The sequence below is a fragment of the Symphalangus syndactylus genome, chromosome 19 (assembly GCF_028878055.3).
Source record: "Symphalangus syndactylus isolate Jambi chromosome 19, NHGRI_mSymSyn1-v2.1_pri, whole genome shotgun sequence".
Classification (NCBI taxonomy): domain Eukaryota; kingdom Metazoa; phylum Chordata; class Mammalia; order Primates; family Hylobatidae; genus Symphalangus; species Symphalangus syndactylus.
This window is the reverse complement of record NC_072434.2, coordinates 10,355,506-10,372,621: the sequence shown is the minus strand read 5'-3', so window position 1 is coordinate 10,372,621 and position 17,116 is coordinate 10,355,506. Positions and strand designations below refer to the sequence as shown.

At 50.6% G+C, this 17,116-nt stretch overlaps 1 protein-coding gene across 17 annotated transcripts in view; it reads right to left on the bottom strand.

Annotated features, from left to right (window-relative positions):
- Nucleotides 1-945: 945 nt before the first annotated feature.
- MROH7 (maestro heat like repeat family member 7) overlaps nucleotides 946-17,116 on the bottom strand; it is a 99,144-nt gene continuing 82,973 nt past the window's right edge. For 14 of the 17 annotated variants that reach the window (XM_063613108.1, XM_063613109.1, XM_063613096.1 and 11 more), the window contains 8 exons: nucleotides 15,518-15,632; nucleotides 10,545-10,685; nucleotides 9,684-9,863; nucleotides 8,744-8,899; nucleotides 8,245-8,367; nucleotides 4,800-4,902; nucleotides 2,241-2,303; nucleotides 946-1,374 (listed from right to left, as the gene is read on the bottom strand). In XM_063613108.1, coding sequence (XP_063469178.1) covers nucleotides 1,133-1,374; nucleotides 2,241-2,303; nucleotides 4,800-4,902; nucleotides 8,245-8,367; nucleotides 8,744-8,899; nucleotides 9,684-9,863; nucleotides 10,545-10,685; nucleotides 15,518-15,632 — 1,123 coding nt within the window. In that variant the 3' untranslated portion in view covers nucleotides 946-1,132. The remainder of the gene's footprint in view (nucleotides 1,375-2,240; nucleotides 2,304-4,799; nucleotides 4,903-8,244; nucleotides 8,368-8,743; nucleotides 8,900-9,683; nucleotides 9,864-10,544; nucleotides 10,686-15,517; nucleotides 15,633-17,116) is intronic. The other 3 variants (XM_063613098.1, XM_063613102.1, XM_063613105.1) reach the window with 3 other exon arrangements.

The window sequence follows — 17,116 nt, the reverse complement described above, 5'->3', positions numbered from 1 at the left end:
CTGCTTAGCATCCCACAATGCCTTACCACTCCTATCTGGATGAAGTCTCCCTCCTTAACACAGCCTCCAAGGCTTCTGTGGCTCTAGCCTGGAACTCCTCTCCCCTCTCTCTGTGGGCTTTGTGCACTATAGGACTGCAATTGTTCCTTGGTCCCATGTGTCCTGCTCCCTTCCATACATGTTCTTTCCAAACCCCCTTCAGGGGAGTTTCTTCCCTCAGAAGCCTTATCTGACACCTCACCGCCTGCTGGTCTATGTACCTCCTCTGGACGCCGCAGCCTCCATGCTGACCTGCTGTGCTGTTGGTGTCTGTATATGTTTCTGACACTTTCATTAGACCACAGTTTCTCAACCGTGGCACTTTCGACAATTGGGATCGGGAACTCCTTGTTGAAGGACTGCCCTCAGCAGAGTAGGACGTTTAGCAGCATCCCTGGCCACTACCCATTAGATGATAATAGCACACCCCCAGCCCCCACAAGTGTAACAGCCAGAAACATCTCCAGACATTGTTAAATATTACCCGGGGATCAAAATCGCCCCTGGCTGAGAACCACTGTATCAGACTATGAACTGCTAGCGCCTGGTCTGGGGCTGGGTCTTGTTCATGTATGTATCATGGCACCCAGAGGAGGGCTGGCCCAGATTAGATGCTCAGTAAATGCTGCTAGAATCTGTGATGGCCAATTACTGGGCAAAGACCCAAGGGTGGGACTCAGAATTCAGGGTTTTGGGATATGCATGATGTCGTGGGGGTGGGGCTGTCTCTTCTTTCCTTTTTTTCCCTTTCCCCAATGGCCACCCAAATCATCATCTCCTTTTGTTCTTATAATATGGGGCAGGGGAAACTGAGACATCCAGCAGATTTACTGTGTGGCCCTGGGGAAGCCACTTCATCCCTCTGGGCCTCCACTTCCTCACTTATACAACAGGGGCAAAACAGACTACGTCAGTCAGTATTTATTGACTGAGCCAACAAACCAAGGCAAACTCCTCTCAAAGTGATGGCTGCTCAGAGTCTGGGGGATGTTCCAGGAGGAAACAATCAAGATAGAGAGGTAAGCCTCATGACACTTATAGGGAGCATGGCTGGAGCTCAACCACCCTGAGGAGGGCTGGGGGCTCAGGGACGTCACTGCTTCAAGGACATCTTCCAGGAGCCCAGTGCCTGCATGATCCAGGAGCGCCGCTGGTGGGAAGTGGGCAGGTTCTCACAGCTGGGGCTCCAGCGGTGCGTGGTGGCCGGGTAACACACCCACGAGTCCCCGTGCGGCAGCCAGGAGTTCTGCCAGCAGCTGGCCAGGATGTGGTCCTGGACCTGGGCCGCGCAGATGCACACTGATGCTTCTGGGTCATGTCTCAAGTTTTCCAGAGCTGCGTCATGGGGAAGGGAGAAGCCTCCTGTTAAGACCCAGGGCCCTATGTGGGTCTCATACCTAATCCTTCCCATCTCCATGCCTTGGCTTAGGCACCCTCTGCTTGGCATCCCCTCATCTCACTTTCCTCCTGGCAATTCAAATTATTCACATTTTTCAGAGCCTGAATCAAAACCTGCCTCCTCCAGGAAGCCTTCCTGGACTGTCCCAGCCTACCTTAATGCTTTCATCATATTCCTTGGTTACAAAGTGAGTCAGTCCCCACTTAAGAGTTGCCCTGCACTAAATGGCTTTCGCTCTCGATTTTGAGCCTCATTTCCTTAATGAGATTGTGAGCTCCCCTAGGGCAGGGCTGTGTGTTCTGTCTCTTGATAACCCAGTGGTACTTAATGCTATACTAACCCTGGATTAAAAACTAGTAAAATTGGCCGGGCGCAGTGGCTCATGCCTGTAATTCCAGCACTTTGGGAGGCAGAAGCAGGCGGATCACTTGAGGTCAGGAGTTCGAGACCAGCGTGGCCAACATGGTGAAACCCTGTCTCTACTGAAGATACAAAAATTAGCCAGGCACAGTGGCATGTGCCTGTAGTCCCAGCTACTTGCGAGGCTGAAGCAGGAGAATCGCTTGAACCAGGAGGGGGAGGTTGCAGTGAGCCGAGATTGCGCCACTGCACGCCAGCCTGGGTGATAGAGTGAGACTCCGTCTCAAAACAAACAAACAAACAAACAAAAAACTAGTGCAACTGAACTGAGTTGAAGACCATTGTCTTGGGACACATCCCTTCCCTTTCCCTATTACCCACTGTGATTCTACTCACTGTCTCACTGTCCCCTGAAATCTCACCAACGCGGGGCATGACTTACCTGCTTTCACTTCATTCAGACGATCTTCTGTCATTATGCTCTCCATGCAGGGGACCAGGGACCCTTGAGCATAATCCAAGAAGTGAGGGAATTTGTCTTCCGAAGTCGACCCCACCCCAACCCACCCTTAGACCAGAGCTCCTCAGAGATGCTTTTCCCATTATCCTCCAGCCCCACACATGAGGACACAAAACTTCATTTGACCCTGGGACAGACTCCCCAAGAGGGGTTGGGAAGGATGGCTGGTCCAGTGGGCAGGATGGCACCAGGATAGGGGCAGTATCTGGGCTGCAGCTGACTCTGACAGTGCAGCCTGAGGCTGGCCCAGTACCCAGGCTGAGGCTCAGTTTCCTCATCTGTGACACAAGGAATTGCTGCCTCTGCTGTCCACTTCTATGGGGAATTTGAGCAGTAATGTAAGACACTGAGCACCTTGCATACCTGTCAGGCAAGGCTATAGCAGGGCCCTAGAGGGCTGAGATTCAGCTATGCTGGGTCAAGGATACATTTCTGATGACTCCCTGATGCATTGCTCATCCCTCCCTTGCTCCCAGCCTGTGAGCCTGGCTCCTGCAGTATTTACAGGTCCTTAAATGGGCTGTACCTCTCAGAGGCTCCTTCCCTCACTATTGTTTTTTGTTTGTTTGTTTGTTTAGACAGTGTTGCCCAGGCTGGAGTGCAGTGGCATGATCACAGCACACTGCAGCCTCAAACTCCTGGGCTCAAGCAGTCCTCCTGCCTCAGCCTCCTGTGTAGCTAGGACTATAAGCATATGCCACTATGCCCAGCTAACTTTTTTAGTATTTGTTTTTTGTAGAGATGGGGTCTTGCTATATTGCTCAAATTCCTGCCCTTAAATGATCCTCTCACCTTGACTCCCCAAAGGATTGGGATCACAGGAGTAAGCCACCCTGCCTGGCCCCTCACTTCTCCTCCTGATAATTCGTATTTGTCCTTGAATATGCAATTTAACAAGTGGTTCCTCCAGGAAGTCCTTCCTCACCCTGCTCCGGATAAGTTAGGTGCTTCTCTAGGTTTCTTGAGTATCTGCGAGCTTTTCTCTATCTGTTTATACCACATTGTATTTCACTTGTGATTTATGAATTTTATCTCCCACCAGACCAGAAGTTACTTAATCTTAGGTCCACTGAGGGGTGAGAGTGGGAGGGCAAGGATCTGAGGATCCAGCTGAGGATGCAAAATTGTGTACATATATGCATTTTTTTTTCAGGAAAGTATTCATAATTTTCTTCAGAGTCTCACAAAAAAGCCATAACCCAAAAAAGGTTAATAATCATTGCACTGCTCTGGGAGCTATCTATGGGCCATAGATATCTGGGAGCTATCCATGGGAGCTATCTATGGGCAGATCCAGGCTCTACTCAACTCTGTTTCCCCAGCACAGGCCCTGACATAGAGATGATTCCCAGGGTGTTAGACACTCCATTTTAGAAGTGATTAATTTGGAGCAAGATTTAAAGAAATCAGCACGTAGGAAGCAGATGTCTCTGAGCAGTCCCCACATTCTAAGGGATCCCTCCAGTCCTGGGCATTTTTCTTCTGCCCCAGCACTGATCATGTTAACAGCCACCCCCCATCACCACACCTTCATCAGCATCACCTCCTGAAGGGCTCTTTGTTGTTCTAGCCTAAGCATCACACCTCTCACAGAGTAGGGAATCAACGTTCACTAAATAAACCAGCAGATGGGTGGATGGATGATCGGATGGATAAAAACAGCAAATTAACTTGGGAAAGGTACTAAAAGAAATATCACTTCACAAATGGCATCATTTCCAAGCCTCTTTGCAACAAGGTCTCCTGGCCCTTGGTGAAGGGCATGTGGTTATTTGGAGGGAGGGGTGAGTAACTGGGAGGAGACACACCCACTTGCCATCAGAAGGGTCCTGTGGGGGGCTCTGGTCAAGGGGAATGTACTGTTTGTTTTTGGTGTTTTTTGTTTGTTTGTTTTTTCCAAAAAGGCAGAGTTGGGATTATGGGAAATGGAAGAATGAAGATTGCTAACATTTAGCACCTGTATGTGCCATCCCTCCCCTTTTAAAAAATATTCTCATTCAGTCTGTGAAACAGGAGGTGATCCCTATCTTACAGATGAGGAAACTGAGGCTCAGTGGGAGTAAATGATCCAGTAAGGGTGACACAGGAAGGGAACCATGGAACTGAGATTCTACTTGACTCTTTTCACCATGCTGCTTGGTCCCTCCTGCTGCTCTCAATGGGGGATTTGCCCAGGCTTCTGCTAGGCTTGTACCCATGCTGTACTCCAGAGAAAAGCAGCAGTTCTGCCATGTACAGTTGCCAAGGTTGTGACCTGCACAAAGACTTCAGACTGAATCCAGCCTGTGGCTCACTTCCTAAGCCATGATCTTAGAGTGGGGAAAACCATTCTAACTTGCACTGTGGCTGTCTGCTGGCCAAGCCTTGCACCCAAAGGGAGGTATCCACCCAGGTGCTGGAAGGGCTAGCAGCCTGGGAGGAAACAAATTGGAGAGCAGGCAGAGCCCTGGCAGCAGGATGACTTATGCCAGGGCAGGTTACCTATGAACATGACTGAGCACTTCCGGAGGGAGGCCCGTGAGTTCTTGGCATACTCCAGGCTCTGGCTGAGGAATATGAAGGCGCTGTCTCGGTGGGTGTTCACCTAGGACAAAGAGAAACCTCAAAAGTGCTGGCCTCTCAGAGGAACCAATTGCCCATCCACCCTTCTTGAAGCTAGGAATGGTGACCCTCACCCCCTGCCTCCTAAATACATCTGCTCCCTCTGCCTGAGCCCCCCAGAGGCCAGGGCTTATCTCCTCTTAGCTGATTACAACAATCACTTTGATGATGTTCCTGCCTTGGGTGTCTCCTCTTCCAATTTATCCCCCTGCTGCAGTCAGAGGGAAAGTTCTAAAATGCAGATCCAGCCAGAGATGTGAATGGACATGGCATGTGAGGGACATAGGTAAGGAGACAGTTTGACCAGGGTGAAGGATTCAAGGTATAGAGCAATGGGGACAAACTGGAGAGTTAGGGGGTCTTAAAAGCCCTTAAAAGCCAGACAGAAATAGGACTTACTCGTACATTAGGAAATAGGAAGGCAACATTGATTTATTCTTAATAGGACAGTGAGAAAACCACGTTTTGGGTAAAATAGTCTGACAAAGGTAGTCATGATGGGTTTGACAGGTAGAAAGTGGTAGACAGTTGTCCAGCTAAGGAGCTGTTGAGGGAGAAGATAAGAAATCTGATCTGATCACTCCCCTGTTGACAACCTATGTATATCAAGGCCTAAGCTCCTAGGCCTGGCATGCAAAGCTTCACGATCATGTTCTGGGTCTGACCTTCCTTCCAAGTCTCAGCTCCTTCCACTGACTCCACCTGACATGCCCACCATGCTGCACTCCGAGGATATGGACAGCTATCCCCAGATCTGTACCTTCTACAGGAAATTGCTCCTATTTGGAGTGCCCTTCCCACTCTTCTTCACCTCATAAATTCCCTCTCATCCTTTAAGCCTCAGCTCAGATGCTACCTCCTCCCTGAAGCCTTCCACAGCTCTTAGGCAGAGCTCCATCCCACCACCCTTGATGTTGCTAGCAGATCTTGCTCATCCTTTGTCATGACACCTATGACACTGTGTTGTAATTATTTATACTGATCTCCCCCAACTATATCTCGAGCTCCCCCAACTATATCTCGAGCTCCCCCAAGAGAAGGGGCCATTTCACTCAGCTAAGAGTCTCAGCACCCTGGACAGGGCCTGGCTTGCAGCAGGTGCCCAAAAAGCGTCAGATGAATGAATGAACAAATGAATGAATAGGTTACCAGCCCCTTCTTAAAGCTAAGCCTGGAGGTTGACCTTTAAATGAGCAAAGCTCTTGATGGCCTGAAGAGCAAAGAAGAAACTGAGGACCCAGAGGGGTCTAATGTAGAGGTCACAAGCTGGCAGCCACGGGCTACAGTAGCCTGCAGAGCAATGACAAGCACAGTGTTTAAAACGTGCTACATTCGGCCGGGTGCAGTGGCTCACACCTGTAATCCCAGCATTTTGGGAGGCTGAGGCAGGCAGATCACCTGAGGTCAAGAGTTCAAGACCAGTCTGACCAACATGGAGAAACTCCGTCTCTACTAAAAATACAAAAAAATTAGCTGGGTGTGGAGGTGCACGCCTAAAATTCCAGCTACTTGGGAGGCCGACACAGGAGAATCTCTTGAACCCCCTAAGGTGGAGGTTGCAGTGAGCCGAGATCGCACCACTCACTGCACTCCAGCCTGAGTGACAGAGTGAGACTCCGTCTCAAAAAAAAAAAAAAAAAAAAAAAGAATAGGTTTCTAGCTTTTCTCATGAAACCAGAGGACCTTGCAAGAGAGGGGCCTGCACGGTGAGCTTGAGCTCTTCACCCCTACCTTCAACGGGGCCTGGGCTCTCCAGGGTGCTCAGGGACCACCACTTCCACACCACTCATGATTATCTGCCTGGTCACTGGCCACTGTAAGCATTTGAATTAGTGACCCTGGCCAAGCACTTCCTCCAGACCTCTATTTCCCGCTGCAATGTGATGGTAATATCATTAGACCCTCAATTGCAGAGGCTTTGAGCATTACTGATAACGGTGGTGGCCAAAGAGCTTTTCTCAGTCCAGTAACAATTTGTGGCTTTGTATATTTGTGTTAGATTGGTGTGGGGAGTGATGGACTCCCCACTCAGATGTCCCTTCACACGGGAGGGATTAATTCCCCCAACTCTGGGCATCGCCTGGGCTGAGAACTGCCTGGCCCGAGGTCAAGCCCTTCCCAGGGTGACTGGCATCCAGTGACAGATGAACACAGGATGTTCAGACCTGATCCCAAGGCCAAATTTGGGAATCTCATGGCAGTGCTGGCTGAGACCTCCACTGAAGCTACATTAAAACTTGACCTCTCCCTTTTTATTCCTGTTTCTTCTACTCCCTTCCACGGGTATCGGTCCCGGGGCACTCCCTCATATGCTCACTGCTGCCCACAACAACAGGGAAGGTAGACTGAGACTGCGGGCAAAGCTTCCCAAATGACATGTAGAGGACTAGGCTGTATCCTGCAGAGTTGTGCTTCTGTGTGTGTGTGTGTGTGTGTGTGTGTGTGTGTGCGCATGCACGTGGCTTGCTCCTACCTCATGATGTTCACAGGTATCACCGAGAAAGGAAGCTCTGTGGTTAAATAAGTTTGGGAAACTATTATATAAACAACCATGAACACAGTTCCTCAACACAAAACATCTCAGAGCCTTTAGTATCCTGATGTCATTGCAAATCTACAAGAGGAGAATGTCAGTGCAGAATTTCCCAAACTTACTTGCCTTCAAACTTCTTTTCCTCCCTCTGGGGCATATTTGGTGAGACTGGTGTTGCAGGTAATACACTCTGGGAATTGGTGTTATAGTGCGGCCCTTGAGGCCGGGATCTAATACAAGCAGACTGTGTTTTAACAAGACCATTCTGGTGGCCTGTGTGGGAAATGGATTGGAGGGGATGAAGTTAAAGGCTGGGAGACCCCTTGGGTGGCTGGGCCAATAGCCTAACCGAGGGGTGTGGGTGCCCTGAATTAAGGGCAATGACGGCGGCAGGGTGGGGAGGGAAAAGCAGATTCCAAGATACTCGGGATATTTAAGATTGATCAAATGTGGAGGGTGAGGGAGATGAAGGAGCCCAAGATGATTCTAGGTTTCTGCTTGGGGGCTCTAGAGGGAAAAGGAGGAATTGAAAGGAAAAGGCACAGGCTCAAAACAGACAAGCTGAGCTTGAAGTGCCCTTGATCATCGTGGGAGGTATGCAGGAAGCCACTGAACAGAGAACACTAGAAGTCAGGAGAGAAGCCAGGGGTGGAGAGGAACGTTCCAGAGCCAACAACTTGTAGTTGGTCATGGAAATAGGATGCTGGTGGGAAAAGAAGGAAGAGAGAGACACAGAATTCGCCACCTCCAACACGCTTGTAAAAAGCCACCCTACCCTCTGGGAGCACTCACAAGGCACTTGCAAATTTTGGCCACCGTCTGCTGCTGGCTGTCCCAGGGCTTCCGGCTATACGCTCTTTTTGGCAACTCCCAAGCCATGAAGTAAGAACAGCGCAACAGGGTCTTCACACATTTCTGGGAACCAATAGGAAGAAAATGTCAGAACTGTGGACAGCCAGACTGTGGTCCAGAAAAAGGGATTTTGAAAACTCAGTTTCTATTTGAAATTGTACAAGCGAAGCTGACCATTTTTAATTTTTTAATTACTATTATTTTATTTTTATTTTGCCCATGATTTAGGACCTTTTTCTTTTTTTATGCATCAGCTATGACCAGAAGCTGGCCATGTTGAGGAAGAATCCTGATGTGGGTGCCTTTAGCAAACAGACATGGCTGGACATACATAACTGCCCCCAGGATTGTTTGAGACTCTGGCTTGGTTAACGTAAAAAGAGGTGCGCCCACAGGGCCCGAGGGAGGGGTACAGGGTGCAGGGCCCACGCACACTCACCTGGCTTACCTTGGCGTTGCCCTCCTGCATGGTCAGCAGTAGGGGCACCAAGGTGCTGACCAGCTGCTCCTCCATGGCCTGAGTGCGTGGTGCCCGAAGCTTCTGGACCACCTTCCCATACAGGTTGATGCAGGAGGAGCGCACGTCCTCTCGTGCCTGGGGAAGACCAAAGGCTCAGAGGGGGTCCCTCCTCTGGGACGCCACTCACTGCGGCTGATTCAGAGCAATTGTTCCGTCACTCAAGCCTAGGTCTGGAACTCTCCCGACTCTTCCCAGCCAGACCCCCACTAACCTAAAAGGCACCTGAGCGCTAAGCAGGAAAATGCCTCCCTCCCCTCCTCTGCTAGGAGCAGTTTAAAGAAAAAAAAGAAAAAACTGGGAAGGTGCTGTGGCTCATGCCTGTAATCCCAGCACTTTGGGAGGCTGAGGCGGGGCAGGGGGCGGGGGCGGGGGCGGGATCATGTGAGTCCAGGAGTTCAAGACCAGCCTGGGCAACATAGGGAGACCCCATCTCTACAAAAAATGCAAAATTAGCTGGGCATGGTGGTGCATGCCCATAGTCCCAGCTATTAGGAGGCTGAGGTGGGAGAATTGCTTGAGCCAGGAAGGTTGAGCTGAGATCTTGCCACTGCACTCCAGCCTGGGTGCCAGAGCAAGATCGTCTTTAAAAAGAAAGTACCCCCTCTAGATGAACCAGTCACAATAGATGACCCTCTGTGGGGAGACTCGATTGTGAAAGAAGAGCTTCCTCTGTCAGAACCAGTTAGAATAAGGAACCTTTACAAAAAGATGTGGACCAGCTGGGACAAAGTTCCTCTCCCAGTAGGCTGACCCAACCCTGCCCAGGTCCCGATGGGGGCATAGGAGGAAATGCAGCCCCCAAGGTAGTAAAAGACCCCCTCTCGATCCCTCCTGCTCCTTCGCTCTGTGGGGTCCTCACGTCGCTGAAGTGCGGCAGCAGGATCTGCAGCATCTCCACATAGACCGCACTGTCCATCAGCTTCCGGTCCCGCTCCTTGAAGACAGCCTTGAGGTTGTGGACCGCTTCCACCACCAGCATCCCATCCATGTTCTTCAGGCCCTTCACCATGGAGGGCAGGAGGGCCTTCACCTTGGCGGTCTGTGGGGCAGGAGCATTTGGGATGAGGGCTCCTATCTGAGCTAGCAAGTAGGAAGAGACCCAGCCTCTGATTCACTGAAATGAACTTGGTGGTCCAATCCCCACTTCCAGGCCTTGGCCTATGCCGCCCCACCTGCCTGGAATACCCTCACCCAACCTCTTGCTGCTCCTCGAAGCCCTCTTTGGCCTCACTGACTCCTTGGCCAGGACCCCTGAGGCTCTTTGCTGTCTACCCCCTCCCTTGGCTCTAGGTAGATGACATGCTGTGTTGTTAGTTAGCTTTCTGAGTCTACGTCCTGCCCTTTCATGGCAGCTACATCGTGAGCTGCAACAGTGCCTGGTAGAGAAAAACAAAGCACTTTTAAAAATGCTAATGATGCAGCAACAATCTGGGCTCAGTTTCCTTATCTGTAAAATAGGAATACTTGTGCCACCCTTTGCCTTTCCTATACACACTGCCTTTAGAATCATTGTGAAAAACCTAGATTAGAAACTATTCAAAAGGAATAAAATATATAGATTTTTAAAGGATATCTATTTTACAGATGGGGCAACTGAGGCTGAGATAGAAATGATCTCTGATTCCAGCTGTGGGCTTCTGAGGGACTATAATGGTGAAGCTCTGTCCTTCCTCCAATCTGGGGCCTGGCCAGGCCAGGCTTTCCTCTGCCTCCCACTCACCTTCTCAGTCCTGCGGGCCAGGATGACCAGGCCTCGAATGGAGAGCACCTTCATGATGGGGTCGTGGTGGATCAGGCCTTCTGCCATCCGCCCCAGAGAGTATTCCTCGGGGATCCGGCGCACCTGCTCCATCTGGAGGAGCTGAGGGAGCAAAGGGTCATTACCTCCCAGGCTGAGGGGGGCAGGGCAGCCCCCTGGCCTCTCATGCACTGGGATTGCACATTGGATACCAGGCTCAGCTCTGCCCAGACCTTCAGACTTGCAAAACCAACAGATTGCTGGAAGTCTCCATCTGATGTCCATCAGCACTGTGTGGCAAAGCTGAGTGTGTCACTCTCCAGCTCCGAGCCCCTGTGACTGCCCGTTGTTGCCTTTCCCATCAGGCCCCTGCCTGCCCTGTGGCCTCATTAACAGCAGCGTGGCCACCCTCCAGCCCACACCCTCACCACCAGCCAGCCAGCTTCCAACCAAGCTGTCCCCTGTTCCCTGAACTACCCAGGCTGTTCCACCCCTTCTGTGCTGGCAAAATGCCCTTCTCCTGGGATGCCCACCTCCACTCTGACCCCTGCCACCTCACAGGGCTCCATCCAAAACTCAGAGCCTTAAAGCTAGGCTTGACACTGCCCCTGGCCTCATTTAGGCTGACTGCCTCCTTCCCTGGGCCCTTGGGTGCCCTGGCCTTCCTCCTGAGGCGACACCTGGAAACCTTCAGTGCCTCCATCTGCCTCCCCTATCCAACAGGGGATTTCCCTGAGGACAAAACCCGAGTTGTTCCTCCATGGGCCCCTGTTAGCTAACATCAACTCTGGTGCAGAATATGTGCTCAGGGACTGCGTGCTGCATGAGTTCAGGTCCAACATGAATCTTGGCTTGGGCCGGGCACGGTGGCTCATGCCTGTAATCCCAGCTACTCAGGAGGCCAAGGTGGGTGGGTCACCTGAGGTATGGAGTTCAAGACTAGCCCGGGCAACACGGTGAAACCCCCGTCTCTACTAAAAATACAAAAAATTAGCCGGGTGTGGTGGCACATGCCCCAACTACTCGGGAGGCTGAGGCAGGAGAATCACTTGAACCTAGGAGGTGGAGGTTGCAGTGAGCCAAGATCGCATCACTGCACTCCAGCCTGGGCGACAAGAGCGAGACTCCACCTTGAAAAGAGAAGGAAGGAAGGAAGGAAGGAGAGAGAGAGAAGGAGGGAGGGAAGGAGGGAGGAAGGAAGGAAGGAAAGGGGAAAGAAGAAACAAAGAAAGAAAGAAGGAATGAAGGAAAGAAAGAGAAAGAAAGAAAGAAAGAAAGAAAGAAAGAAAGAAAGAAAGAAAGAAAGAAAAAGAAAGAGAGAAAGAGAGAAAGAAAAAGAAAGAAAGAGAGAAAGAAAGAAAGGAAGGCCAGGCAAGGTGGCTCACAGCTGTAATCCCAGCACTTTGAAAGGCTGAGGCGGGTAAATCACCTGAGGTCAGGAGTTTGAGACCTGGCCAACATGGGGAAACCTCGTCTCTACTAAATATACAAAAATTAGCTGGGCGTGGTGGCAGGTGCCTGTAATCCCAGCCACTCAGGAGGATGAGGCATCAGAATCACCTGAACCCAGGAGAGGGAGGTTGCAGTGAGCCAAGATGGCGCCATTGCACTCCAGCCTGGGAGACAAGAATGAAACTCCATCTAAAAAAAACAAAAGAAAGAAACTTGGCTCCTTTCCTCCTAGGCATGCCCTCCTCTTGCACTCCCTGTGGCGGGGTTAGCACTACCAGCCCCCCATCATCCAAGCTGCATACCAGCCTCCCCTTATCTCCCTCCTCTCCCCCACTGGCCTCCCCACCCACGGCAGCCAACAGGTCTTCGATGCCTGCTGCGTCACTCTCACAAACGCTTCTCGCCTCCATGCCCTTGCCTGACATCTCCTGTGACTGTTGAGCCCATGTGTATGCATTATGGGAGGAAAGAGCTGGGGAGAGGCAGAGCTGGAGGAGGGGGCAGGACAGGTCACCAGGGGGAGGAGACAGAAAAGGAGGGGCTCCACCTATCCCCCGTCCTCCACCAATTTACACCACCAATATTCAGGCCTGCTGTGCACAGCTTCTGGACTGGGCACTGGAGACATGGAAAAGAGTCATGAGAACCCTAAAAGCAATTTAACTGACTCACAGAGAGCACTTCCTATGTGCCAGGCACTGTTCTAAGTGCTTTATGTAAACCTGACCACTCTAGGAGGTGGTCAAGTCATCATCCCCATACTACAGGTGAGGAAACTGAGGCACAAGCAGGTTAAGTGACTTGCCCAAGGTGGCACACCTCCCTTAAGGAGTTCACTTGCCACTGGGAGAAGCAAGCACACACACCGTCACAGCGGAGAGGGCAACAGGAAGCCGGGGTGGAGGGGACGAGGGTGAAAGGGGCGTCTGAGCTACATCAAAGTGCCACGGCTTTAATGGTGGGGCTGACTCTGGCCAGGAGCAGACACCTCTTCTGGGGAGGTGGAAAAGACTGAACCTGGGCGAAGACTGTTGCTGCAGGGCAGAAGGGCCGCTGCTCAGGAGTCCAGGGAATGTTGGGGACAAGTTAAACCTAGAGTCCCTGACTTTATGGTGGACACAGGAATGCCCCATAAGGTCTGGCAAGATCCAACCTCCCTCCTCTCCTGCAAGAACCCATGTGGTAGCCACTAGCAGACTTAGAAGTGCCTCTCCCAAGAGGCTGACCAAAATAGAGGACCGTGTCAGGCAGGCCTGTTTTGATCTCTCTGGACTCTCTGAGCTCTGTGACCTTAAAAAATTCCGCTTAACTCACCTAAGCATGTGTATCACAATTTCTTCTCGGCAGGATTGCTGTGCAGATTAGTGAGATAACATTTAAAAGAGGTCAATACAAGTGTTTGGCACATAGTAGGCCTGTAAGAAATGGTAGTTTCCCTTTCTCTTTCCCTCACCATGATCAGGGAAATTGGAGTTAGAACTGGATGGAGCTGGGGCTGGAACCCAGGACTCCCGACCCCAAGGCCAGGTTTGTTCTACCTGGAGGTGACACATTCTGCTGGTACCTGCAGTATTTATTCGGGCACTCCTTCATCCATCCCATCCCCACTTCTTGGGGCCCTCCTAAAGTTGGACCTGGGAGTGCAATGCCAACATGACATGGTCCCTTCTCCCAACTCACAGCCCACATGCAGTGGCAGAAAAGATGACAAAAGTACTTAGGATGCCCATGCTGCCTCTTGTTCATTCAGCAAACTTTAAGGTTCAGCTTAAATGTCATCTCCTCCAGGAAGCCTTCCTTAACCTTCACACTATCCAAGCAGCCAATGAGCCTCCTGCCTCTGAGCCTCACTATACAGATCCTAGTGATAGCCCAGACCTGCCTCATGACAACCATCAGGTCACAAGAACTAGGCAAGCGTGGTGGTAAAAAGAGTGGGTTTTACAATGTCAGTCAACAGACAAATGGATAAACAAAATGTGGTATGTACATGCAATGAAATATTATTCAGTCTTCAAAAGTAAGGAAATTTTGGCCAGACGCAGTGGCTTACACCTGTAATCCCAGCACTTTGGGAGGCCAAGGCGGGAGGATCATTTGAGGTCAGGAGTTCGAGGCCAGCCTGGCCAACATGGGGAAACCCCATCTCTACTAAAAATACAAAAATTAGCTGGATGTGGTGGTGCTTGCCTGTAATCCCAGCTACTCGGGAGGCTGAGACAGAAGAATTGCTTGAATCTGGGAGGCGGAATTTGCAGTGAGCCAAAATCACACCACTGCACTCCAACCTGGGCAACAGAGCAAGACTCCATCTCAAAAAAAAAAAAAAAAAAAAACAGTAAGGAAATTCTGATGCATGCAACAACATAGATAAATCTTGAAGACATTATGTTTAGGGAAACAGCCAGGCACAAAAGGACAAATATCGTATGATTCCACTTACATAAGATACCTAGAATAGGCAAGTTCATAGAGATAGAGAGTAGAATAGAGGTTACTAGGGGCTGGGGGAGTGGAACGGGGAGTTTGTGTTTAGTGGGTGTCGAGTTTCAGTAGTGAAAGATACGAAAGTTCTGGAGATGAATGGTGGTGATGGTTGCATAACAATATGAATGTATTAATGTCATTGAACTGTACACCTAAAATGGTTAAAATGGCAAATTTTATGTTATGTATATTTTGCCACAATTTTTTAAAAACTAAAAGGAAAGGGGAGGGCTTTAGAGCCCAAATGTCTTTATTTGAATCCTGGATCTGCCACTTACAAACTGTGTGGTCTTGGGAAAGTTTCTTAAATTGATGCCTCAGGGTTTTTTTTCTCTAAAATGGGGCATGGAATAGTATCTGAGTCATAAGATTAGTATGAGACCAAATGAATCAATGTGTGTCAAGCTCTTAGAACATGCTTGGAAGATAGTAAGTGCTCAATAAATATTAGCTGTTATTATTAGCAAGTCTCTCTCTTCTGGGTCTGTCCCTACCAACTTCTCTTGACTCACCTCTCCCCAGCACCTCCCGAACACACACTCGGCTTAGTTGTCACCTCCTCCAGGAAGCCCTCCCTCCCTGATGCCTCCCTCCTTCAAGTCACTTGTTTCCCCACCACAGCCTGGATGGCCCCACCGTAGCCCAAGTCACTCACTGGCATCACCCAAATGTTATAAAGGGGGTGTCGTCTGTGTCCTCTGCCACACCAAAAATTCCTTGAGGGCAAGGTAGAGTCAAATTCACATTTATGTCTGGTGCCTGACACACAGAGGTGCCCAGCAAAGGTTGGTGGTTCCCTGGGCACTAGGGGAGTCTGGTTAAGAGTGGAATGGGGTAAAGGGTGGAGAGACGGGGAGAGGAGGGAGGGAGACCAACAAGATCATAGTCAAGAGAAGTCACTCCCATGGGAAGGCTTTGTAAACTATAAAGTACAGTTTACATAGGAGAAATGACCAGTGATGTGAACCCAGGCCCGGGAGGAGCTCCCGCTGTGTGCCCGCTGCCCCCATTGGTACCTCCACGAAGAAGGCGGTGGCCGTGATCTTGTGCTTCTCGTCGCCTCGCTCCAGGAGCGGGATGAGCAGGTAGAGGATGCGGCACAGCTCCTGGCAGGAGTACTGCACCATGGCCCTGGGGGTGGGAAGGGGGAGCAGTCCCCTCAGGTCTCCAGCCCCAGGGGGATTTCTGGGGTTTGCTTGTGACACTGGAAATCCTGGGTAAGCCAGGATCACCTGGATTCCTGCGTTCCCAGGATTTTCCACCTGGGTGGGATCTCAGAGGTCATCTGGTTTCACTGCTTCATTTTACAGATGAAGAAACTGAAGTCCAGAGGGGAAAGAGACTTGCCTGAGGGCACAGCACAAATCAGTAAGAGAGCCAGGCTGAAGACCCTCAGCTGCACAGGACCACATCAGGCAGCAGAGAGAGGAAGGAGAGGATGTGAGGGCCCACTCACCAAGCGCCAGGCGGCAGGCACATGCTTTCACATTGTTACTCCATCTGATCCTTCGAAGCAGGTTACTGTTATTATCCCCATTTCATAGATGAGGAAACAGAGGCTCTAGGTGTGAACTGCCCACGGTCACAGAGCTAGAAAATGGCAGAGCTGGAGCCCCAACCGAGGGCTTGCATTCCAGCTGCCTCGTTCATTCTACTAAGCCAGTGGTCCTCTAAGCACCATCTCCACTCAACCAGAGTATCAGCATCAGCTGGGAGCTTGTTAGAAGTGAACCATCCCAGGCCAGGTGTGGTGGCTCAGGCCTGACCACTTTGGGAGGCTGAGATGGGCAGATCATTTGAGGTCAGGAGTTCGAGACCAGCCTGGTCAACATGGTAAACTCCGTCTCTACTAAAAATACAAAAAAAAAAATTCGCTGGGTGTGGTGGCACATGCCTGAAATCCTAGCTACTTGGGAGGCTGAGGCAGAAGAATCACTTAAACCCAGGAGGCAGAGGTTGCAGTGAACTGACATTGTGCCACTGCACTCCAGCCTGGGCAACAGAGTGAGACTCCATCTCAAAAAAGAAATGCACCATCCCAGATCTACTAAGCAGGAACTCTTAGGGCAGGGGGCACAGCAACCAGTGTTTTAACAGGTCCGGCAGTTGATTCCGTTGCACACTCAAGTCTGAGAAGCACTGCATTATGCTCCACCGTCAGTGAATCCAGTGCAGTCTGGCAATCATGTGTGGAGTCCGGAATGGGACAGCTGGGTTCAAATCCTGGCCCCAGCATTAGCTGTGTGACTTGGAGAAAGATGCTTAATTTCTCTGGGCTTCCATTTCCTCATGTCTAATGCTGGGATAATAAGAGTGCTATCTCACCGAGGGATGTGGCTCACGCCTGTAATCCCAACACTTTGGGAGGCCAAGGCGGGCAGATCACCTGATTTCAGGAGTTTGAGACCAGCCTGGCCAACACAGTGAAACCCCGTCTCTACCAAAAATACAAAAATTAGCCAGGCGTGGTGGTGCATGCCTGTAATCTCAGCTACTCTGGAGGCTGAGGCAGGAGAATCACTTGAACCCAGGAGGCAGAGGTTGCAATGAGCAAAGATCGCACCACTGCACTCCAGCCTGGGCGATAGAGCAAGACTCTGTCTCAAAATAAATAA